At 33.9% G+C, this 25,246-nt stretch overlaps 2 protein-coding genes across 2 annotated transcripts in view; both read right to left on the reverse strand.

The window, feature by feature from the left end:
* The window catches only part of LOC137394751 (solute carrier family 49 member 4-like), an 82,694-nt gene that overhangs the window by 33,222 nt on the left and 24,226 nt on the right, over positions 1-25,246 (reverse strand). The window lies entirely within an intron of this gene.
* LOC137392997 (solute carrier family 49 member 4-like) lies at positions 9,755-24,914 on the reverse strand. Its single transcript, XM_068079378.1, has 6 exons — positions 24,854-24,914; positions 24,610-24,739; positions 20,632-20,740; positions 15,430-15,634; positions 12,577-12,765; positions 9,755-10,082 (listed from the first exon to the last, which is right to left on the reverse strand). The coding sequence occupies exons 1-6, from the start codon at positions 24,912-24,914 to the stop codon at positions 9,937-9,939; spliced, it is 840 nt and encodes a 279-aa protein (XP_067935479.1). The 3' UTR covers positions 9,755-9,936.

Here is a 25,246-nt window from a genome sequence, read left to right on the forward strand (position 1 = left end):
GGCGGGGTTTAATGATGAAGCTCTGTTGGGATGAACCCGAACACGGCACCCGAACAAACAAATATGCTGAATAAAGCACCTTGTAAATTTACGAATATTATGAACTATAATGGTTATTTTACTTATCTGTTGAATTCATTTCGTTGTCAAATAAATATAGTATCCCAATATTGTCACCGTTATGATCAGTCAGTTGCCATTCACAAGCATTCGTGATATTAATAGTCACAATCGTAAAATAGCTCAAATTCGGTTTTGCATTTAGATTTTGAGTATGAAAACTACACTGCACACCTTTGCCTGCTGTCCCATCTTATTGGCAAGGTAAAACAATGTGAAACCGATGAAAGACTTTGTCATTTTATATTAGGGGTGGCAAAATATTAATCAAAAACTAGAAAAAAAATGCCGTTGTTCGGGTAATTATATTCAACTTTAGGCATATACTACGACCTTTACTAATTTTAAAATTACTAAAAGTAGGTAATTTGAAATGTTTTATTTTGAATAGATACATTATTTTGGTTAGGTATTACCCCTACATTGCAGAAATTCAATGTTTGCTATTGTGACCCGCGGGGTCTACTGGCTGAATAAGCTAATGAAACGATAACAGCGATTCGTGTTTTCTAAAACCTAACAAGCAACGCGACCGCCCCGCAAGAGTTGTGTTTGCTTTGAAACCCAGGCTAGCACAATCCTAATAGAGCTCCATCATTAAACCTCGCCCATATGATAGCCGTCGGCTATCCTTTTTGGGCTGTATATCATTGGTGTACTATAGTAGGAAAGTTGCAGATTTATAAGCTATGTGATAATTATCCATCAAATTTTACAAATATGTCTTCGAAGCAATTGATATACACTAGAAATGTTCAAAATACTTGCAGAAGCCAAAATAAGAGCATGTAAAACAATTTATTTATAACCATTGTTAGCTTTGTAGTTTCAGCTGTCAGTTGGAATCAGACTGATGCTTTCACTTTGACTCACCTGAGCTTCTTCTAGTTTTTTGAATTATTCCTTATCTTCTGGCTTAAAGTTGTTTTCTTCACTGTTGAACTAGTCTATATCAATGTCCAAACAAATTCTTTTGATAAAACACAAACTTTTATATGTACCCATACTTTTCACTTTGTACCGAAAGAGAAATTTTGTATTAGTGTTTGCAGCACATGTGTGCTAAGCAAAATATAAGCATTAAAATAATAATACTGAATAAAGAAAACATAATTTTTTTAATGAATATAAAATAATTTTCACATAACCAACAAATTTGTTTGGACAGAAAAATCTGAAGACTTAGGAAAGAGTTATAGTTGTGCACATATGTCAAACAAAAACCAGTTCAATGATTAAAATTGAGGGCAGTATATAATACTTACATGTAAGTGAGCATTATACTTAGGTGTCTCCAGGATACTTCAATGATAGTAATTGCTGTGTCACCTATTCGTTTCAGAAAGAGTGGCCTTTATAGTAGCGACATTATTGATAAAAATTATCTGAAGCTTGAGTTGAGCCCCGATAGAAATTTACCATGCATTTAGGGCAAAGTTAATGATTGACTATGCAGGTCTATGGTTCTAACCAACCACTAAAATTCTTCTGATGTTATTTTCACAATAGTCAGCAGCTGAACTATGCCTGAAGTCTGTTTACAACATTAGCATCTCATTGGCTAAGACTGTTAGAGAAAAAATAACACACTTTTTGTTTCTGATAACCTTTTTGCAAAAATTGCGTGACAATAACAAAAACATTAGTGTAGCTATATACCATATATATCCAAAATGTATATACCATATACATTCAAAATGTATATACCATATATATCCGAAATGTATATACCATATATATCCGAAATGTATATACCATATATATCCGAAATGTATATACCATATATATTCCAAATGTATATACCATATATATCCAAAATGTATATACCATATATATCCGAAATGTATATACCATATATATCTAAAATGTATATACCATATATATCCGAAATGTATATACCATATATATCCGAACTGTATATGCCATATATATCTGAAATGTATATTACATATATATCCAAAATGTATATACCATGTATATCCAAAATGACAATGCAATATCAAATGTATCTAAAGCCTGGTTTCCATATGACAGCGCAAGGCGCGCAACAAGGCGCACGACGTCGTGCGTAGGCCAGTTGTGATATGGAAACGTCGACGCACGGCGGTCGCGCGACGTGCGTACGCTGATCGCAAGTATCCAACAGAATGGATCCTTGCGATGGGTGCGTGCGATTATGTATCCCACAATACACCGCCAGACCTTTTCAACCTATCCCACAGTTCTAGCGAAGGGCTTTGTTCCAAAGAAATTGGTCTCCCGTACGAAAGAGTAAGCCTGTTTTTTATATGACAGCGTATTTTCGCAATGGAGGTCTGTTTTTCCGAAGAAATATGTCTCTTCTACGAAAAAGTAAGAAAAATATCCACCCTGTCTAAAGCAAGCATAGAGCTTACGCGCGATATGGAAACACTGCCTCGCGGCCCAAGAAATGCATTGCGCACGATCACTGGGCCTCGCGCGATCATTGCGCTGTCATATGGAAACCAGGCTTTAATATCAAATGCAATATCAAAACAGTAAGTAAACATGAACCTTCTGATAGAAACATCAGTATCCATAACTATTTAGTCTTTAAAATGTAAACACTAGTGTTCTCTGCTGTATACCAAAATGCTATATGTTGGAACAGCAGCTCAATAGACTAAACAGTGTTGAAGTAGAGTAGAGGCCTGAACTTACTAAATGTACAAAAGTGAATATACTTATAAACAATCACAAGAAATCACTGTTAAATAAACTAAACAACTCTTATATCAAGCTCACGAAAATATTTTTTGTTTTAGTTTTCTTGAAGGGTTGCATACATACCGAGTTTCCCTGACAGTAAGGCAGGGCTTATATTATTTTTTATTAAATTGTGACCTTACGAATTATTTTCTAGAGAGTTCTTAATTTCTTATACGAAAAGCTAAATTTACCAAGTATAAGTTATAAGTTTAATAAATATACAGAAATGAATAGAAGCAATTTAAATTCAGTTATGCATGACAGTGTTTCGTTCAGAAACTCATAATAAAAATATATTCATAGACAATCATGTCATTATCATCAGAAACTATTTTACTAAATCTATTTTAGACTCTTCGATATTTGTGAACCATTTTATGATCTGAAATGTTTTTTTCACATAAAGTAACTTGATCAAGTAACTTTAATCATACTCAGCTTTATTTGGAATGAAATACGCAATGATTTCTTCAAACAAATAATTTCCCAGAAGAGAAATTTCCCTACCAATCAGGCAGTCATTTTATTTAAAGCACATAGATTACATAATTTTTTTATTATATATTTCAATACATCAGAGTCTTGGCTTTCGAACGAGCATATATTCAATAAACAAAGAATAATAGAACTATGAAAAACGGGGTGTCAAAAGTACGTTCTGCAAAAAAAACACTTAGTTCAGGTACTCAAAATGTGGCGTCATAATTTTCAGTTAGCCTTAGGTTGTCGATCCCTTTTGCTGCCATTGAGGCTGCGTTTTTCTGTGACACTCGGTGCTGTTAAACCCAGAGAGCGCTAATAATAAACTAAGATTCTAGATAATCAACAATGCCAGCGATCGTGCTAACGCCGACCAATACAAACACATGTTCTGGGTTAATTAATTATGCTTCAATAAATGTACTGACGTTGATAAAGGTAATGAAATCACATCGATTAAATTATGACCTGCGGTTGCGTGGCCCTAGGACTAAATGTCAATCGCACTTTTGCGAGATCACGCAATGCTTGAAATTAATTAGTCTCAGTTGTCACCCTTAACATCGCATTAAAAATAAAGAGCTAGTGCATAGTATCATCGGGAAAATATAGTATGGTTCTTGGAGTCTGAGGTACTTATCATAGAAATAATATGTACATGGAGATCTAATGACACTGATTTCTTTGTCATCTTCATTCAATCTCTGGAGTTGTCCTACCTTCGCCTGCCACTAGCGTCACTTTCGTAGTTGATAAATAAGCGGTAAGAGCACACAACAACGAATGTGAAAATTGTGATGTCACAATTTTTGAGACCATGCCAGTAAACTTTTTTGTGGTAGAGCTCTGGGGAAATCCTATAAACACCAACCAATGGCTGTCTCACCATGGCAAACAATAGCTCATTTGAAAGCCAAGACTCTGATGTATTGAAATATACAATAAAAAATTATGTAATTATTAACAAATGATTATCCAGCAGCTACTTAGATTAGAGTTGTAATCTCATTCTTTATATATCATTATTCAGTGGGAGGTTGTGAATTTCGTTTATGTTTTGTATCAAGAACCCAGGCATCACATTATATAGATGCAGTGAAGCAGTACGCGTATAAAATATTAAATATCATTCAACCATTCTTTTGCAAAAAATTATATTTTACATGTATTTTTTCCAGCATATATGAATGTTTGTAGCAAAAATGTTACTTGTTGCTATATACAACCCAGCAAGGATATACTAGCCAAAAATAACAGTATGCTGATATATTATATCAAATTATAAATTAATAATATTGTTTTAAAAATAATGCATAAGTATATTAAATCAAAATTGAAATCCAAAATTAGTTGGCAACAAAAATATCTCTATATCTCTTGTAGAACATGTTTAGTGTGTGACAATGTATGGAGTTGCTGAGCTAAAATAGCTTACTATTTCTTCTTTGCCTAAATTACTCATTATTTTATGCTAGTGACTCTTTGAGCCCTCTTGGTTTGCTGTCTAATTCAAGTCGACGGAAGTCATCCTTAAGCAAGATATTAAGAGAGAGAGAGAAATGGAGCAGCCAACCGAGCACACCCATGTCATCCATGCAGTATCTGAAACATAACCCAAAAATACTTATCTTTATAACAAGTATGCAGCTAGCAAAGGGACATAATAATTTGCTGTTTCAAAACTTCAATAAGTCAAAAGATCCAGGATATAAACTTACGTTTAGTCATACATTGGGAAGTTCATTTTATGTAACATGTGTTACAACATTTTCCTTCGATAACGGCAGTGGTAACATTTCCAAATTCTCTGTAATTGCCTTTTGACAATAGTTTGGAGTACAGCAAAAGGAGGAAGTTGTAGCCAATTTTCAAAATACAGTGAAACTCGAAAAACTCGCCCTCGGATAACTTGAAAACACGGTTAACTCAACGTATTTGTTTGGTCCATTCCCACGCAATGATAAATGGCTTTAGATAACTTGACCGGAACTCCGCTAACTCGAACAGTTTTTTGCCAAACGGCTACCAAGATGGTTGTTACTATCGCTTTAGAATATCCCTTTATTCCAAGCCATAGAGATAAACATCGACTTTTAGTAGTTCTTAGGCCTCGTTATTACCAACATCGGCAAAATATTTTCATTAACGACTTTTCTAAAGGTTTGCAAAAATCAAATTTTACCAAACATCCACGTAGCGATAACCCTACGAAAGCAAGAAAAGCGAGGTAAAATTCAGATAAATTTAAAGTAAAATCGGCAAAATTGATAGTGGGTTTTTAATAGTAAAGCAGTTTTGTAATAACTGACTCACTGCAAAATTGATCTTGGTTAAAACGATCGATAGAAAATACGTATGTATTTTTTCTGAGCGTTTCAACCGCGATCAAGTTCTGCCAATTTTAATCTGAGAACGTCCTGGCAGTCACACCACCTAAAACAACAAATAAATCTCAAGTTATAGAAAAATATCTATACTTTCTGATTAAAATTATTTGAAACTTCACACGGGAGACCCTTTAACTTGCAACAAGCAATCTATGCTTTTGATTTATATATAGTTTGTACATGTACATGTATCTACTGATAAATACGTGCACTTATGACTGTCCTGATAACTTGAACGCTCTAATAACTCGAACACTTTTTCTTGGTCCTTTGAGGTTTGAGTCATCCGAGTTTCACTGTAAATATTTGCAAAGATATTATTTTACAGAAGCTTTACAGAGTTAGTCGGCCTAAAGAGCGTAATTTGCTTTACTCGTTTGTAATGTTGGAATAATTTGACAGCAAAAAAGGTTACAGAACTATACTAACAAGTACAGCAGTACTGATTGTGTTTTTAAGTAGTAGATTCTGTTTATATAATTACTAACATTAATAACTATTATCAGTTTAAAACTTTAGAGAGTTTGCTAAAAAACATGTTCCGTTGTACTGAAAATTTTGTGTATTCTTTGGTTATCTGCTCAGTGAGTTACGATGTTGGTTATATACATGGAGAAACTTTCTCTTCATTGGAAAAATCTTAGGTTTTACCTCATATTCAAGTCAACCATAGTGAGTTGACTTTAATCTATAGAGTAACTGAGAAACTCAGCTATCAGTTCCGTCAGTCGTTTGGTAATGCCTCAAATGATCTGAAACTTGGTGACTTGACATAAAGTATTTTGCTTAACAACATATTGTTAACAGGTTTTTACTTATTAATACAGTCAAACATGGATAACTCATCCACAGATAGCTCAAACACATGGTTAATTCGAACGGTTTCTTTGGTCCGTTCCCACGTAATGATAAATTGCTATAGATAACTCGAACTCAACACTGTTAATTCGAACTGTTTTTTGCCCAACGGCTACCGAAACGGTTGTTATCGCTTTAGAAAATCACTTTATTCAAAGCCATAGAGGGAAACCTCATCTTTTCGTAATTCATAAGCATTGTTATTACCACCATCGGCAAAATAATTTTGTCAACGACTTTTCTAAAGGTTTGGTCAAATTTGATTTATACTGCTATACGATTAATAGCACGGGCTTGCCGGGTCACGCGCGCAAGGATTTTTGCCACGAACATACAAAACAAAAACAGCATGTTGTTTTGTATGTGCTTGGCGAAAATCCTTGAGTGCGTGACCCGGCTAGCCCGTGACGAATAGTTTTCCGACGTTGATTCCGTGTTGAATCAACGTCGGAATGTTGAATGTTTAAAACGTCTTAAAAATTGTTTTTATTAAACGTATACGTTGTCTTAGCTAAAAAAACTATTCATCGTTTGACCTAAACACAGAATACGTGTGTACATTCAATAAGTATCCATTCAAAAAGCGTGAGTGATATACAATGTACCGTTAAACCTCGTAAAACTTTTAATTGAACTGCCTCGGAGTGTTGCTCTTAACGAATCCCAGGTAAAGTAAGGGATTTTTCTTTGTTAACTTTTCTTGAAGTTGCATAAACTTCAAGAAAAATTGGCAAAATTGATTGTGGGTAAAACGCTCAAAAGAAAAAGATGTCTTTTCTTTTGAGCATTTCAACAACGATCAAGTTTTTCCAATGTCAATCTAAAAAAACGTCCTGGCAATAACATCACCTCAAACAACAAACCAATCACAAGTGATAGAAAAATCTCTATACTTTTTCATAAAAACGTTTTAAACTTTACATTAGAAGCATTTAATTTGAAACAAGCCGTTTGTGCTTTTGATTTATATTATAGTTTGCATATGTACATGTATCTACTAATAAATAAGTAAATACATGGACTTGTGACAGTGCTCTGATAACTTGAGCGCTCTGATAATTCGAACACTTTTGCTCGGTCCCGTGAAGTTCGAGTTATCCATGTTTGACTTTATTAATAACTGAATGAAACAAAGTAAAAATTACAAATGAATTTTGGTTTGATGACTTTTCAACTCATTTCCCCAAAGGCAGATCGAGGAAGGCCAACCTATAAATACTTTTAGGTATAAATCCAAGCATAAATATTTATCACTACTAGTACACTTGCAGCTCAGTGCATCGTGAGAGATCATCATGTATAACCATTATGCACACAATTATTCCATGATTCTTCGAGGTGGTTCATCAGTGCAATTGTAACATGCTTTGCTGCAGAGCTGGATATGCAAGTTCAATTCCCGTATGATGCATTTTTTTCCAAACCTTTACGCGGGGCTTTATACAGACAGATGGATGGACAAACACGGCTCTTATTATAGTACAAATTTGAAGTTGGTAAAATGTGGTTTACACTGAAAGTAGTGTTAGTTTCTTGTATGAAGCAGTAATATGTTCTTTCCAATCAGTGAAACTTTTTAGACACCCTAAACCTACATGATTCTGTAGTGAGTGTGAATCGATAATAGTTTAAACAACCTGGTGTTCAAAACACAGAGCACTTTTCAGTATAAAACCATAAAACTCACATAGACCATTCTGTGATGGTAAACACATAAATTTTCGAGCAAATAAAAACAGATAGAAAACCTTCAGTTGCTGATTGAAAAGATCTGCTCGGGCTTACCGTCAGAAAGAGCTGGATCTAGCAAAGGTCTTAAACAAGCGGATAGATATTCCCCAGTTGAGCATAAATACGACAGTGCAGGTGAGACCCTCATGCACCGGATACGCATATTCACAGGCTAGCTCTGTGCAGATAGGAAATATTGACTGCGTTGTTATGCCGATACAGATCAGGGTTCTACACAATAGAGCTGCAAAATGCCATTATAACAGATTGCAACTTAGCATGTTTAGCATGTGTATTGATGTGGGTGTTACATTTTTATGACTTTGTGAAGTATCTTTACTGGGAGCATGACTTTTTGGTTACATCTTGGAAAAAAGTTGCTTAGCGGTTTGAGTAGGTAAACTTTCACATACATGCTATGTCAGCATAGTATACATACAGGAGTACACACATCTATAATAGAGCCCCTTCTTATTTTTCCATACCTCACTCTATGTAATGTGTGTATAAATGTATAATCACACATGCCCCAGAAATATTATGCAAGAGTAAACTTCAAAAGCTTTTGCAAGAATACAGCATCTAGGTTTCCATGCATCATTCCCACATACATATATAGCCATCTTACCATTTTTTCAAATGGTTGGATGGCGACTGCCAATGTTAGTGACTGCCAGCGTTAGTGACTGCCAGCGTTAGTGACTGCCACTGTTAGTGACTGCCAGTGTTAGTGACTGCCAGCATTAGTTACTGTCAGTGTTAGTGACTGCCAGTGTTAGTGACTGCCAGTGTTAGTGACTGCCAGTGTTAGTGACTGCCAGTGTTAGGGAACACCAGTGTTAGCGACTGCCAGCGTTAGTGACTGCCAGTGTTAGTGACTGCCAGTGTTAGTGACTGCCAGTGTTAGCGCCTGCCAGCGTTAGTGACCGCCAGCGTTAGTGGCTACCAGTATTAGTGACTGCCAATGCTAGCGACTGCCAGTGTTATCGACTGCCACCGTTAGTGATTGCCAGTGTTGGTGAACACCAGTGTTAGGGATTGCCAGCACTAGTAACTGCGAGCATTAGTGCAGAAAAAACAGGAGCTTATAAAACTTGCATCCTCTTTCCAGGAAGTTGGTTTAAGGTACATTTGTTCTAGCTTTAATACATTGTGTGTATATTTTTATGACTCTACCATCAAACCTAAGCACTGTCAAATCTACATATCTAGTTACATTCATCTAAAGTAAGTTTTGAATTTAGTTTTGTACTTGGTTCTATGTATTCTGTATGTTTGTTGCTATATGCATACAAATACAATCTATTGTCAATTATTGAGCAAACATCACTTTTTATGATGCAAATTATATACAAGAGAGTAACTAGCTCAGCTGCATTTAGAAATTTGAAGAGATAAAGAATTACGAATTGAGATAGCAAAACATTTATTGTGTTTCCATCAGTCATTACTTGTAACCAGAGAAGTGCTAAACATCAATTGGTTGAGGTGAAGGTCAAAGGTTAAACACATATACAAATAATATGGAGGCTTTATAATAAATGGCTTATCAAGTGTAATGAATGTAAAAAATCTTTGGCTTTAGCCATTACTCAAACTGGCTACTACAGAGAATTGAAGCTTTTAACTTTTAATGTCCAGCTACACTTAACGACTTGCTTAGAGTATCAGGTCTGTCGTCCAAGTTGAGCCGACGGAAGTCGTCTTTGAGGAGAAAAAGCAGAGGCATTGCAATGATACTTCCAAAGAGGCATTGCCACGTCATCCATCCGGTGTCTGAAAAAGTTGAACTCATTGGTACATATTTTAATTTTTGCTGTAGTATAAGCTCTATCCTTCAGCCTGAAGCCACGGAGAGATATTGGAAAAGAGATTGCAACATACATAGTTTGAACTTGCAAAATTTAGCCTACCAGCTCAGACTGCTACTACTTCTACTAATCATTCAACTTTCAAAACCCTTTCTCTCTCTGCTTTATCACATTTTAGGAAGCTGTTGGTTTCTTTGGTTTTGTCAAATTTGTAGTACCCTATTTCTGAGTCAACAATAACTCAGTGTTGAGCTCTTATGCTTGTTTTCCAAGGTTCCATTGAGACTTTGACTCTAATTCCATACACACTGGTTGAGCACTAAAGCAGAAAAAACCATTTCAGGACACCTTGCGCTCTGTGAAAAAGCAAAACCTGCCGTCAAACAATATTCTATTTCCTATTTTTCACCAGCTGTCACAAAAACCATATTCTAAAGAGACTATCCGCTAATATCTACTAATGCATAACATGAAAGTAGATTAGGCGTCACACTAAAATGCAAAACTACAAGTAAGTAATGCTGAGATCACTATGCATTTTACATCGGAATACCATAAGATTTCACTTGAGAACTTACAAAGTTTTCACAAAGTTGATTGAGTTCTAAAATTAATTTTAGATTTATTTCTTTCTGCCTTCAAGCAACAGAGTATTTGCAAATAATACTGAATTGTGTTGAATTGTGCACTATTATATATTATTGCATAAGCAATAAAATTTTGTTAATGTTAAAAGACAGCAGCAAGCAAAAGCCTTTAATTCATTAAATATATTCATAAGCTTAAGGGCTATAACCACATGCCCATAATTATTAGATATCTCTATCCATGTGCTTAAGGGCTATAACCACATGACCATAATTATTAGATACTTATATCCATAAGCTTTAGGGCTATAACCACATGACCATAATCATTAGATATTTATATACATAAGCTTAAGGGCTATAACCACATGCCCATAATTATTAGATATCTCTATCCATGTGCTTAAGGGCTATAACCACATGCCCATAATTATTAGATATTTATATACATAAGCTTAAGGGCTATAACCACATGCCCATAATTATTAGATATCTCTATCCATGTGCTTAAGGGCTATAACCACATGCCCATAATTATTAGATATTTATATACATAAGCTTAAGGGCTATAACCACATGCCCATAATTATCATGGCGGTAAAATTTCTTGTCACAATGATCTATTAGACGCTCCTATGCAAAAATCTTTAGACGAACGAACATGGCACACAGTAATGCTTTGCCGAAAGCATTAGGTTTTTTTAGTAAACTAAGTATATGAGAATGACACAACTTTCAACTTACAATCAACCTGGTTTACTAACGATGAGCAAGCATACCAAACTACAAACATCTGCTTCACAAGTAAAACGCTTGCAGTTAAAATAACATTTTCTGCTTCATAACCATTTGAGCACAATGTGGCGATGCTACAAGTATTTAGTGTAAAGTAAATTTTCTATTTTTGGCAATGAGTGATTTTTCGAATTGTACCACCGAGTTCAAAATATTGTGTCACATAAAAAATGCAAGGAAGACAACTCGGCAATGCATGCAGGAGAACTTGCTAATGCAAACAAAGCAACTTGCCAAAACAAGCGAGATGACTTGCCAATTAACACTTTGGCTGGGGAAACAACCAAAATGTCGTTTATCGGTTGCGTGGGGAAACAACATTTATATCGCTTTCGGTAGACGTTTATAAAGCTGTTGCCTAGTAACGTTAAACAAAGGATATGAACATAGTAAGTTTAAGATATCATCAACAAGATATTTGTCAATTATTTACAACATAAAACGATTATCTGAGAGGCGATGCTTTGTGCTAAAAGCTAAAGAAGTCGCGCCTCCTTAGAAAAGAATAAAAGTTGGAAAAACCAGTCAACATTGGCTCGACTTTCAAAATGGTAAAATAAAAGATTATTTGATCCTGTGATCGTTAGTGATTTCTTGTCTGATTGGAATAAAAATGATTTAGATGATAGAAGTGATGTAAACCTTTTTGACTTTTAATATACTTGGAATATACAAAGAAAAACGATCGTTATGGTAGCTCGCACGGCTACGTTATAGCGTTTGACTCTACCGAAAGAAATGCTTTCGAGCATTTCATACAGGGACAATTGCACATGGTTGTATTTTTGTTGTAGTAGAAGATATATAAATGCATGTTTATGTACAAGAGATTTTGTTCATAAAAATAAATTTAAGATTTGAGTTATGCGTGTTCATAAAAAGCCAATTTTATTGAATTTTGAAAAATAAATTACACTACTTTCGGGTGTTTTTGCCGGGTTTTAACCCAGCCAAAGGGTTAAAGATAGCACTAAAAATATTTCTGGCATTTTTGAATCATAATATCTTATAAACTTATTACATTAATATTTATATAATATATTAATATGAAACATTAATATAATGTCTAAAACTCACCATCAGCCAAGCTTGGCACCAACAAAAGGCAGTAGAAGACGATTCCTATCATGTAGTTGCCAATAAGTAGGATGGTGCACGTCAGCCCCTCGTACACAGGATATGCGTACTCACAGGCTAGCTCCGCACAGATGGGAAATATTGACTGTGTTGACACATCAATTCCAATAAGCAGAATATATAGCACAGCTGGAAGAACAAAAAAGAAATTTATTAACTCTCTGTTGCAAACTTGAATGATGATAAAGTAGAAATATAATACTCAAATGTGAGAACTAAGTGTTAAAAGAACACCACAAAAAACCTGTCTGATAAATTTTGTGAGTTGAATTATATTGTATATGTTAAATTAGAGAGCAGCAGCGGTCTAGGGGTTTAGAGTGCCTCACTTGCAAACAACAAGTCAACTGACGATTCAACCGACGAGTCAACCGACGAGTCAACCGACGAGTCTACTAAAGTTCAATTCTCACAAAAGGCCATCGTTGGTGGAAATAATGACACCCAAACTTAATTTGCTTTCTGCAGCCAGTCGTGTTTTCAATTTTTGAAAATACCTTGCCACTGGACTCGAACATGGCCAGCTAAGATCGCGGAGTCATTTTTTGTGCAGTAATGGCTCTGAAAATCACGTACAGTGTCGGTTTCATGAGAATATTAAATTTATTAGAACTGTAGTGGTTAGTGATTGGCTGCCTTTGCTAAGTTCAAATTTAACTTATGTACTCTATACAATTGCAGCAAAACTATGATAGCTTTCTTTAATTTTAGCAAAATATAATTGAGCTAAGTAATTTTCACTGACAGTAAAAATGCTTGTTGATGCATTAGTTAAGGTTGGACCCAGAAATCTTTGTAAGTGGCAAAGTTTTTGAGGTGCAACAACCAAGCAATTTTTTGTATCAGACACATTAGGGATACATTAAAAATATATTATTGGATTCATTCACTGGCCATCAATAAAGTAATTATTGTATCAGTCATAAATCACTGCCATTTAGAGGATAACTCTAAGTTTATGGATTTGTCTAGAACTAAACGGATACTTGCTGCATACCCAGGTAATAATAGACTTTTTGATATTTTAGGAATTTATATTATTATTTTTGGTAATTTAAAAGCATCTCTTGTTAACTTTGATTTGTGCTGTGAAGGGAAAACGGCCTGGCATAATTCATATGCATAGCCGGTTTGAATTCAAATGCCATTAATTCAAAGTTGAAGATGAATGGCTGAAAGCTCTAAAGTTTCAACCTTAAGATTATGGCACTTTTATTAGTTTAACTAAATGATATGTACCATGAAACCTCTAGCTGAATGAAATGGCGCTCTATTTTTCAACCCTTTCTCTATAGTGCGGTCAATTGGAGGTAGCTTTTAAATAAAGGCTGGAGTTAAATTTTTCAAATGGCTCGTCAGAATTTCGAGAAAATAAGTTTAGCCCTTTTACGGGTGAAGCTAATGTTGCCCATATTTTGCTTTCTTTTTCTGATGGAGCGATTTAAACATTTTAGACGCAATAAATCTGCTAGCATAACTCCAATTTGTCAAAAATCTCTTAATAAATATGCATTGAGAAACCGAAAAATATCTCTACCAGTTGATATCTATTGCTTACAATTAGCATGCAATGATATTATAGCATGTGTACTGCTTTGCTATTTGCTGAAGCTTTCAATATTTATTTCTTTCTAAATTTGAAGATATTTCTCTTTTACATTTGTATTTAACAATGTTGAATAAAAGTTCATATCACTCATTAATATGTTTGCTATAGTTTGCAGCCAGAACTGGCTTTCTATGTGCAATAGAAGATGAGTTATGAGCGTTGATCCATTGTAAGCCATGTTAAGGCAACTGTGAATATACGATTAAATAATATGCTAAAAATGTGCAAACTTATAAGTTATAAAATGACAATCTATCAAATGCTACAAATATATATATTCATGAACGAGTGACATAAATGAACCATAACATGCAGAAACAAAATTAACGTTTTTAAAACAAGACACTTTGCATCGTCTACTTGAACAGCTCCGTTCTGATTGTTGCTTGCGATGGAATAAACATCCTTTGGTTGCCCAATAGCTTCCACAATGTCTTCTGACCTCAACTCTTTTTCTGCACCACTGAACTAGTTGATAATACAACCAAACAGATTTTTGGCAGCGTGATACTTTCAAACGTTGCATTTAGCAGAAATGCAAAACGTAAAAGTTTTGCTCACTAAATGTAACCTTAGTACCATTGTAAATGTAAACCGTTTTTTTATATACATTGTACATGTACTTCGGAGTATCAAGACTGCGTTAAACAAGGAACTACTACATACTAGCCTGAAACAGCTATCAATTATTTTCATGGTGTTGCTTTCAAAGTTTTAACAAAAAATAAAATAAGTTTTGTAGTTGGACGACGAAAAAATTAATTGTTATTGATGTAAATGATTTATTAGTAATACGATTTTGTGGAATTTTTTAATGAACAAATAATATGATGAGTTTGTAAAGATCAAATATTGTCCAAGTGGCAAGCAATATAGGTGCCGTTTACTTAGAAAGTAGTTCTCAAATTTTTAGCCTTTTCTCAGGGTGATGTTCAAATAGAGGGGGCGTTCAAATAGAGGTGGCGTTCAAATAAATGTTTTACTTTTATTTTCTTTGTTTTATCAGATAATTTATTGAAGGCAGAGGCCACCCTCAGTTTAAAACAGATTCTTAGTTTAGATTCAAGTGGAACGTATTGAAGCATTTCTTGCTATATGGGCACCTTTTAACAACAGTTATATATTTGCCATTTGTCTTTCTCTTGACCATCCCATAGAATGACTGTTATTTGTTAGCCACTTACGAACCAGGGCTCCTTCTGATAGAAGAATGTACTTCTCTTGAATGAGGGCCAGGATAAGGAACAGAGCTATTGATACAACTGTGAACCATTTCAGTATGAGCTTTGTCTTCCTTTTAAAATAATGATGATCAGCTAGTACGGCTACAATGAATACACCGATGGCAGCAGCTATCGTAGCCACTGTGCATATCCACGATGCTGTAGTCTGCAAAATTGGAAACCAGACAATAGCATAAAGAGTTGTCGAATAAGATTAATATTTAAGCATTAGTTATTAGTTTTGCTAAGAAAAAGTTTTTCTGCGCTTACAAATTTTTAGCTCAAAGTGTCCAACTTCTGAGCTAGTATCATATATTATAGTAAATTGAATTTCAACCAAGTTCCTTTCATGAATTTTGAAAAAAGGCTACAGTCCTGATACATTTCAATCAATAGCTCAAAGTTGCTAAAAATAATGCTTCAGTCATAAGACAGTAATTAGGATAAAACAGTTTTTAAAATTTATCAGGAATGTTTTTATAAAAAACATTTAAGTTTTTGAATAGGCTTTTTTGGCCAAATTAAGTTGAAACAAACTAATTAAAACACGATTAGGTTGGCGAGTCTGGCGATAAAAGCGCATTCTTTAAAAAATTGAGTTATACAAGCAAACACCAGTTTTTACATTGTCATGTACATGTACATGTATACTAAGCTATTGTAATGGGTAGAAACTGGGCCATTTATAAAATTGTATATATACAGTATCACAAATTTGGCTTGGCTAGTTTTAATAAATTATACTGCGTGAGACGACACAGACATGACAGATTTTCAGGCAATTAATTTTAGTGTATACTAGCGGTTAAAACCTTGTCTTTGAATAAAATAAGTGTATAACACAGCAATGTCTGTTAGAGCTACGATTAATAGCTTATCATATATGTCGAGCATGTATGTATATGTCATATCATATATGACGGCCATATATATATATATAATTATATATATATATATTACTGAAAAAAGTCTTTGCACAGAAACTTTATTTTTATTTAACATATAACAAAATTTACCATTCTAATTTTTAAACTTCACATCATGAGAAAAGTGTTTTCGTAGTTCAAATGAAGATAAAAAATAAAACAACTGTAAAGCTTTTCAAAATTGTTAAAAAATTGTTAAAACGACTGTAACTTTTATATTTCATATCATGAAAGAAGTGTTTTGTTGAAATAAATGAGGAGGAAAAGTAAAACTGTAAAGGTGTTTAAATGTAAAATCATTAGCAAGTAATGAATAAATATAGTTTGTTTTGCTACGATTACAACAAAAAGCTATTTGGTATACACTTACATAAATATGATTTTAGTTTGTTTCAGTGGTGGCATCATAAGGCAAAAATATTCTATAGAGAGGTATAGAAACCCTGAGTAATTGTCTAATGCAAACACCTGGTAAAAAATAATCAAAAAATCATCATTCTTAAAAAATAGTAACAAAGCAATATGATAACCTTGATAACTATAAGTACCTACAATAACTTTAGTGCATTTTGTGGTTATGATCTGCAAGAAAATGTAACATCATATTGTACTACACGCAAGATGTGGAGAGTTCTTACCTTTGAGGCAGACAGGTAACATAAATGCTGAATCTAACTTAAATAAATTTAGCTTACTAAACACATATTTAAAAAAAGTTCTAGTATGTATTTTAGTAAACTTCAAAATTTTAAGTAAAATTTTATCACTCATCTGTTTGCGAATCTGTTTTCACCATAATGGATAACGCTGAACTCGCCATGGCGAGCAACGTATATTTTTAATAACGTATATAATCAGCTCACAAATTGCCAAATTATAATTTTGAGAGAAATTTGGTTAATATCAGATGGCGAGAAAGCAAATTTTCCCTAGTATGGTAAAGATGAAAAAGCATTTTTTTATAGAGTTGAGTGAAAAATATTTTGTAACAGGGGCATCGTAACCCGCAGGTGCAATGCATCAATTAATACGTCATTTAGCATTTGAAATTAGCAAACGGTTATACAGTAGCTACATTACATGCAGTAAGAAGAATAGAGCTGTAAGAGCCTTCGTAGACTCGTGGCTAGATAACAAGTGGGTTCAATCTTGGTGGGTTCAATCTTCATGAGTTCAAATCCAGCTTGACGCAAGTTTTTCATTCCAAGATTTTAATAGCTATAGCTGGACACACCGAAGTACAGAATAACAGGCACACAAACTTTGAGATTTATATACAACTAGCTGTACTACCCGGCATTGCCGGGTAGTACAGCTAGTTGTATACTTTTTCATAGACTTTTTTTACTACCCGGCAATGCTGGGTAGTAAAAAAAGTCTTTGAATAGGAAATTGGTTTGTATTTAACATATGACAACATTTGCCATTCTAACTTTCAAACTACATATCATAAAAAAAGTGTTTGGTGAAGTTGAAATAAATTAAGAGATAAAATACCAACAACTGTCAAGGTTTTCAAACTTTGTCAAATGGCTGTAACTTTTAAACTTCATATCATGAGGAAAATGTTTTAAGCAAATTAAACAAATTAAAAAATCAATATAACAACTATAAAAGAGTTTCAATGTAAATGTGAAATACTTAGCAAGTAATAGCTAAATTAAGTCTGTTTTGCTACAATTACCATAAAAGCCGATTTGGTAATGATGCAATTAATACAAACTGAGAAAGCAAAATAAAAATTCTGAATATGTTGAAGTAATAACAATTCGTGCATAGAAGTGTGTGTGTGTGTGTGCGTGCATGCGTGTGTGCGTGTGTGTGTGTGTATACAAAAAGGTTAATGTTCCAGCATAAGTTATCCATCAAAACTTTGAATACGACAATACTGGTACCTCTCAACACTGTTACAAATGTAAAAATGGGTTATCGAGCTGTTTTTGTCTGACCGAACAATGAGAGAATGTGGAGGCCATTCTTACGTAAGAAAATACAATTGTCCGCGTAAAAAGTATTGACCGACACTACGATTTAGCAATTGAACCTTTAAAAAACCGAACATAGAAATTCACAAAAATGCAAGAAAAGTATTGTGTTTCATAGAGCTAATAGAGTTCATATAGTTTCAAGTACTACTTCATTGTGAGTGTGAAAATGACAGAAGATGTAAACGTTATGTAGTATGGGCCATGTATCGCATGAGCTTTTGTGGTCTCGTGATTAGAGAATTGGATTGCAAAACGGGGATCACAATCTTCGTGAGTTCAAATCCAGTGTAATGTAAAATTTTAATTCATGAGTTTTAATAGCTGTAGCTGGACACACCTACACACCACCACTGAAAAATATTTATATATTGATATAAGATATATATATATATATACATTTTATATATTATGATGACATTGCTGTCATATATATGTCATATATATCAGCAATGTCATATACAGTGCACGCTACTAACACGCAAATAATTCGTTCCAGGAATGTTTACATTATAGGGACTTTACGTTATAAGAACAGCAAAATACATGTAAATTTCCTAATCCATTCCAATATCTTTCTAAATTCTCCCTTTGGGCTTACAAAAAGGAGAAAATTTCTACAATAAGTTGATAGGGAGCACATCTTTGACGTTTATTTACAACGATTTGCTTATTTTTTCTAAACAGCAACATGTACTCTGCAAAGTAAAACTACTAAAAATATATTTTATATGTTTTCAGCAAAAAAACAACAAAATATTTTACAAAAATGCGGTACAACCTGCTTGTCGCTTATCTGCATCCAGGGGTCAAGGTTAGAATAAAAAAGAACTTTCAGCGATATACCAACTCGTGACACACAGATTGATAGACCGATGCTGTAACACCTGTATCAATCGATTGCCTTACAATATTTATGAACAATTGCGCAGCTACTCTATTCTCTGTTTTGTCGACACATCTGATGGTCTATCACAACAAACTAGATAGTAGCAAAAGTAGCATATATAATAAGTATTATGGTATACGCATGTCGGTTTATCTTTTGCAATTGCAGTGTAATGAATGAATGTTCGAATCGATGATGTGAACTCACCCAATATGGCACTACATTATATGAATTTTTTTACGTAGTAGGAATCAAAAACTTTACATATAGTTTCTACATTATCTAGAATTCATTGCTATAATAGGTATACGTTATAGGAGCGTCTATTGTATATTTCTGGTATTCACAGGTAACTGGAGCTTCACTATGGTCAAATATGGATTTAAATCTATAAATCTTTTTGTTTCTCTAATATTAATAACAAACTGCTTGTGTAAGTAATAACTCCCTAAAGCTGCTGTGAATTTGATGTAAAGCGTTATTAAATTTTATATGCATTTCAAAAAATAATCTTTACAAAACTGTTCACCAAAATGATAAATAGTTTATTAAAAATTATTTTAGCAATTTCCAAAAATCTACTGGTGAGACTGCGAGTCATAGGTTGGCTAACATTAGCTGACAGGAGCTCCCAGAGCAGTGTGAGAATGCTGTTGTTACATAGTGACTACTGCAAATTCCCTTTTGCTGTCAATTCCAAAAAGAGCAACATTTTGTGAACAGATATTTTGCCTTCTCTGTTCTTGACTTTTAAATTCTCAACGTGTGGTTCTGTTTACTTGTAAATGTTCATAATCCTTGCCATATTTAATATAACTATTAACATTTTTTACGATGACGGAATAAATTTTTGTAAGCCACAAAATAATTCATCAAGTTAAAACACATACCTTTTAAACATTTGGGTGTTTGCTATAAACTAGAGTCATTGTTTCATTTTAGTTTTTAGTCACAGCAACTAGGGGAATAATTAATCACCACTTCTTTTATTGATATAAAATTAGAACAGTTGCTTCAATGTTGTACCTCCTAAAAATTTATTCTAAAATATATTTTCAAACAAACAAATTAAACCCAAATGTTACATCAGTTTATTTTTGCAAAATTTGTAATTTTTAATGTGATTTCACTAAAATCTAACATAATATAAAACAGGCCTAATATAGAAGTAAAGTTTTATTGTTACAATTTTATTTTTAATAAACCGTGGAGCTCCTCACATGTTTCTTAAATATACAATATTGAAACTGATGAAGAGCCAACGTTTCATTTTACCATCAAAGATTTTCATAATATTGCATACTACTATAGCTATATAGATTTACTCTCCGGAGCACAAGGCATAATCTTGGAATTGTCTTACCTCATCCAGCCCAAGGCCTCTGAAATGCACTGCAATAAGAGGAAACCAAGCACAGACTGTTGCATCTTTGAGATTGAAGAGAACAAACAGGATCCAGTACTGGTAGTTGCTACAAGTTAGACAGAATCATTACACGCTGATTACAGTTAATACTCTTTCACATAAATAATGCAAATTCTTCAAGAAAATCCAGCAAAAATATGTGTACTCAGTATGGTTTTTGTGCATAAATCAAACCATGGAAAAATTTACTTGCACGCATGTTTATGTTGTAAATCACTGTATAACTAACTTATACAGTCCACTTTAACCTCTATATCAGAATAAGGTGGTACACAAGGTTTTTTTTATCAACGTCTTAAGTAATATATATTATCTTAGCAACTATTTTTGTGTAAACCCATGTTTTATTTTGTTGAAATTTTTTGAACCAATCATAGAAGCCAACCAATTCCATAAAACTTGTTGAAAATATTTTTGCTCATTTCCTTTTTGACTTTTTGATTGATTGCTTAGTATTAACACAGCATTAAAACAAAACCCAACTCACTTTTTATGATATTTCATGATACCATAACAAAATTTATAAAAATCTTAAACAGGTTTGTATACAGCTCACTCACCAGCAAATTGCAATCATTTTAAATTTCATCATTTCAGTTATATGAAGAAACTAATTTTGTAAGTACGTATTCAAACTGATTGCTTACGTTATTCAAACATGTGTTTACGAGCAGTATAGTCAACCAGAATAAAAAATTTTGACTGAATGAATGAACAAAAATGAACCAGAATGAACATTTCTGTCTGATAGCCAACCAAAATAAACATTTCTGTCTGATAGCCAATCAGAATAAAGATTTCTGTTTGATAGCCAATCAGAATAAACCTTTCCGTTGAATAGCCAATTATAATAAGCGTTTTTGTTCGATTATCATCAATTCCTGAAAGCATTTAACATTTGTGAATAGCAAGAATTTATTTATGTAAAAAGAAAACAATCAATTAAAAGTTTTGTGGGTTATGCAACATGTTTGGAAGCCATTAGTTGGCTCATTGAAGTTTGATATATGTACATGTAACTATGGCATCTGTAATTATAAATAACAAAATTGGTTAGGCTTGGTTAGGTTGTTTGTTACGCTGGATTAAGCAGCAATTGGTACAAAAATAACTACTTTCTTAGCACACATTTCAAATTTTAGAAGACGAAAACTTTCCTTTCTCTAAAACTTTATGTAAAATTCTTATATCAGAGTTGTTAATGGTGAACACATTAAAATAGTGGCGGACATTCCGTAAGACACAAGGGCTGACTGAAAACCAGAGTTGTTTCAGTGCTAGTAACCAGTTAGTGTCTGGTGGCTAATAACTTGTGGTTACATTAATTATCACAAACAACCTCTGTGACCTGACATTTGATTAATAACTAGCATTTAAATACGTGATTGTGTCAAAAAAATTAATAAAAATTAAGATTAATAAAAGGCTAAAACATCAGCTAAAATTTGATGTCATTTTTGTCTTTGTAGACTAACCCTGTCCAGCGATATAAGCGTTTGAATGAGGTCATTTTTTAAAATGCTCAGATTCGAGCCGGGTGCTTCATTTGTGAGGTATATAGTGATACATATAAAAAGAGTCCACGAGCAATAAATATAAGATCTCTTCTTTAGCCAATCATCACAAAATTTTTATATAGGTCATAATAAATGCTCTTGCTAGTAAAACGTGTTGTCTGTGATCTCGAGGTAAGGAATTTCACTCAATTACTAGATCGCGCATAGACATCGTTAATTTACTGAATTACTAAATCGGCAGGCATGTTTTATTGACACATAACATAATCTTAACAATGCTTCGAGCTCCTGCAAAAGTGACTCAGATTTTTCTGAGCATCAGGTGATTAAAGCTTGGGGCAGACAGCTTATGGTTAGAGCTGACAGGTGTCAGCAGTGTTATGCTGCAGAGGAAAATAGGAGAATGAAGGTAAATTTATATTCAACTTTGAGTCGCCTATATATATACTGTTGTGTTTACATTAAGATTATATTTTCTCATTTGAGACTATAATGTAACTTCATGCGCGTGTGTGCTTGGGTGCGTGTGTGTGTGCGTGTGTGCGTGTGTGCGTGTGTGCGTGTGTGCGTGTGTGCGTGTGTGCGTGTGTGCGTGTGTACGTGTGTGCGTGTGTGCGTGTGTGCGTGTGTGCGTGTGTGCACACGTGCGTGTGTGTGTGTGTGCGTGTGTGTGATACGGATGCACAGTGAGTTCTTGCTACAAATTAAATGATGTTGATTGTTGAACTGACAGCTTCTTAATTAATCTATAGCATCTAGCAATATAATGGCTTAGATTGATAAACAAGTGTTAAATATACTAAAGGCAATAATTTGAGTACTCGTGAATACCTTTACTTATTAATAAAATTATAAATTTTTGCTATCACCAATCATCGTTTCACAACTTTTTTATCTTTTCACCTAGCTATAATATTTGCTTCAATTTTTCTTTGGCAGTTTTAGCTGGTAAATTAGATTTATGATGAGAATTTGATTTCATTTCTCACTCGTAGAAAGCGAAGAAAATCAATTGATCAATCTTCATCTTTAGCTCCCAGAAACAAAGCTTCAAATTGTTTGCTTGGCGTACTTATACTTTTGTTAAACAATTGTTAATCTTAGAATTTTACACTCCTCAATCTTTCTTACTCCCAAAATGAAAGATTTTACCAGATACACGTTAGAACGACATATCTATGAATGATATATATTTATTACATTTTTTTATGAATTACAGGATGTTTATGCAATGTCACCATAGTGTTTGGCCGGTATATAATTTTGTGCCGGATAGGATATCCGTGCACTTTATTATCGGTTTTTCCGGTGTCGGTGTCCTCGATATTTACCATCTTCAGTATCCTTTGCCAACTAAGAAAGTTCGGTATTGTCGGTATTGTAGTTCGGTAAATGGTTTTCAGTGTGTGTTTAACTTCAGCTTACCTACTGCCCATTTTTATATAACGCTGGTGGGGGATAAATCAAATATAAAACGTATAAATATATCAAGCGTATCAAATATCAAACGGGGGTTTTATCAAATATAAAACGTAATATACGTTTATATAAAATTTTAAATATACATTACATTTTATCAATGTAAGGGTAATATAATACTAGATACCTATAGGTAAGCATGGTAATGTTCATTGAAAATAGAGTTATTATAATATAATTCGCATGCGTTGTATTTCCAGAAGGTCTGAGAAAATAGTTGTAATTGCCAAGTGCGCTGAGCGACTCTTTTTGATTAGCGTGTTCCTCAAAGACGCGTTTTTGCATCTTTAAACATCAATTGACGAGCGTTTTTTTTTTTCGTTTTTCTCATTTCTTTCTTATTCCGTTACATAGCGATTGTGGGCGAGACGTCAAATAAGCTTTTTCATAAGCAGCTCATAGTGCAGGAGATTCTCCCGCGAACACGTCGCTGGTAATGGTGTAGCCTGTCAAATACAAATTTTTTCCAAATAACCAATTACCGATAGGCTTTCACGAATAAATACCGATCATATCAAACCGGCCGCGGATAGCTAGCTGTCACCGAAAATGATTGGTTTTCTGGATACCGTTAATCACTCGGTGTCGGTAAAAGCGGATAAGTCCTTACTGGCTCAACACTGTGTCACCAGTGGAACAGTTTTGGCAGTGTAGAAACTGCCATACACGGAAAAGAAAGACATGAATGTGTGCTGCACAAATCATGATATGTTTTGTTTGAGTTTGCTGCAGGCGATCAATTTGTCCTATTACACGAGCTGCAATTATGTGAGTGGTCACGATTTGAATAGATGTTTTCACATGATGTTTTCTGTATGATATAACATAGAACCTCTTTCTGTTTGTCATAACATAACACTTACTTCTTGTTCACTATAACACAACACTCATTTCTTATATGTTATAACATAACACCCACTTTTTCAACTTCCTCAGTCCAACTATAAAATCTTCACGCTTCACGGTTTGAGCGATACTCGGGGGAGTCGGAGGAGCAGCAGGAAAGTGTGCAATGGTGAGTATGAGACCAAGTACAGAGGCTCCGAGTACTGAAACAAGTAAAAAGAATGATTGGTGCCGTGCAGTTAATTGACTTCATTGAGACAAGATAAAACCAAATTAAATATTTGATATTTCAGCAAGTACTAGCAGGTTAATGTAACAATGAAGAGAAACTATAAGTGTAGTGGCACTTACCGAAATATCCAACAGTTTGTATTCCATCCACTATTTCATCAACATAAGCTAAAAAATAATTCTAGCTTATAAAAAGCACATATAATACATTTCCATGTAGTTTTATGATTTGAAACCAAAATTGTAACTGTTATAATGAATCTCAACCCGAAAGAAAGCAGTGAACCAACAGAAGGAAAACTAATGTAGAGAGAAGGGTCAGATTTTCTGGTGTCTGCGTTTTCTGAGTTTCTGATTTTAGGAAACTCTATGGCCTACAATAACCACTGAACTATTAAAAAGTTATGCGCTAAAGCAACCAACATTTCAAAATAATTGAAGTCTCAACAAATCTTTGACTGAATTGAAACTATTAGTTC

This window comes from Watersipora subatra, chromosome 4 (genome assembly GCF_963576615.1).
Source record: "Watersipora subatra chromosome 4, tzWatSuba1.1, whole genome shotgun sequence".
NCBI lineage: Eukaryota > Metazoa > Bryozoa > Gymnolaemata > Cheilostomatida > Watersiporidae > Watersipora > Watersipora subatra.

Bases quoted from the DNA above. Each gene is read 5' to 3' on its own strand.
- LOC137392997 (XM_068079378.1), bottom strand. From the start codon at position 24,914: ATGGAATACAAACTGTTGGATATTTCGGTAAGTGCCACTACACTTATA. The intron at 20,741-24,609 runs GTGGGTGTTATG...TCTAACTTGTAG, and splicing joins GGACTGAGGAAGTTGAAAAA to CAACTACCAGTACTGGATCC. The intron at 10,083-12,576 runs GTGAGTTTTAGA...CAACTTTTTCAG, and splicing joins GGTGCCAAGCTTGGCTGATG to ACACCGGATGGATGACGTGG.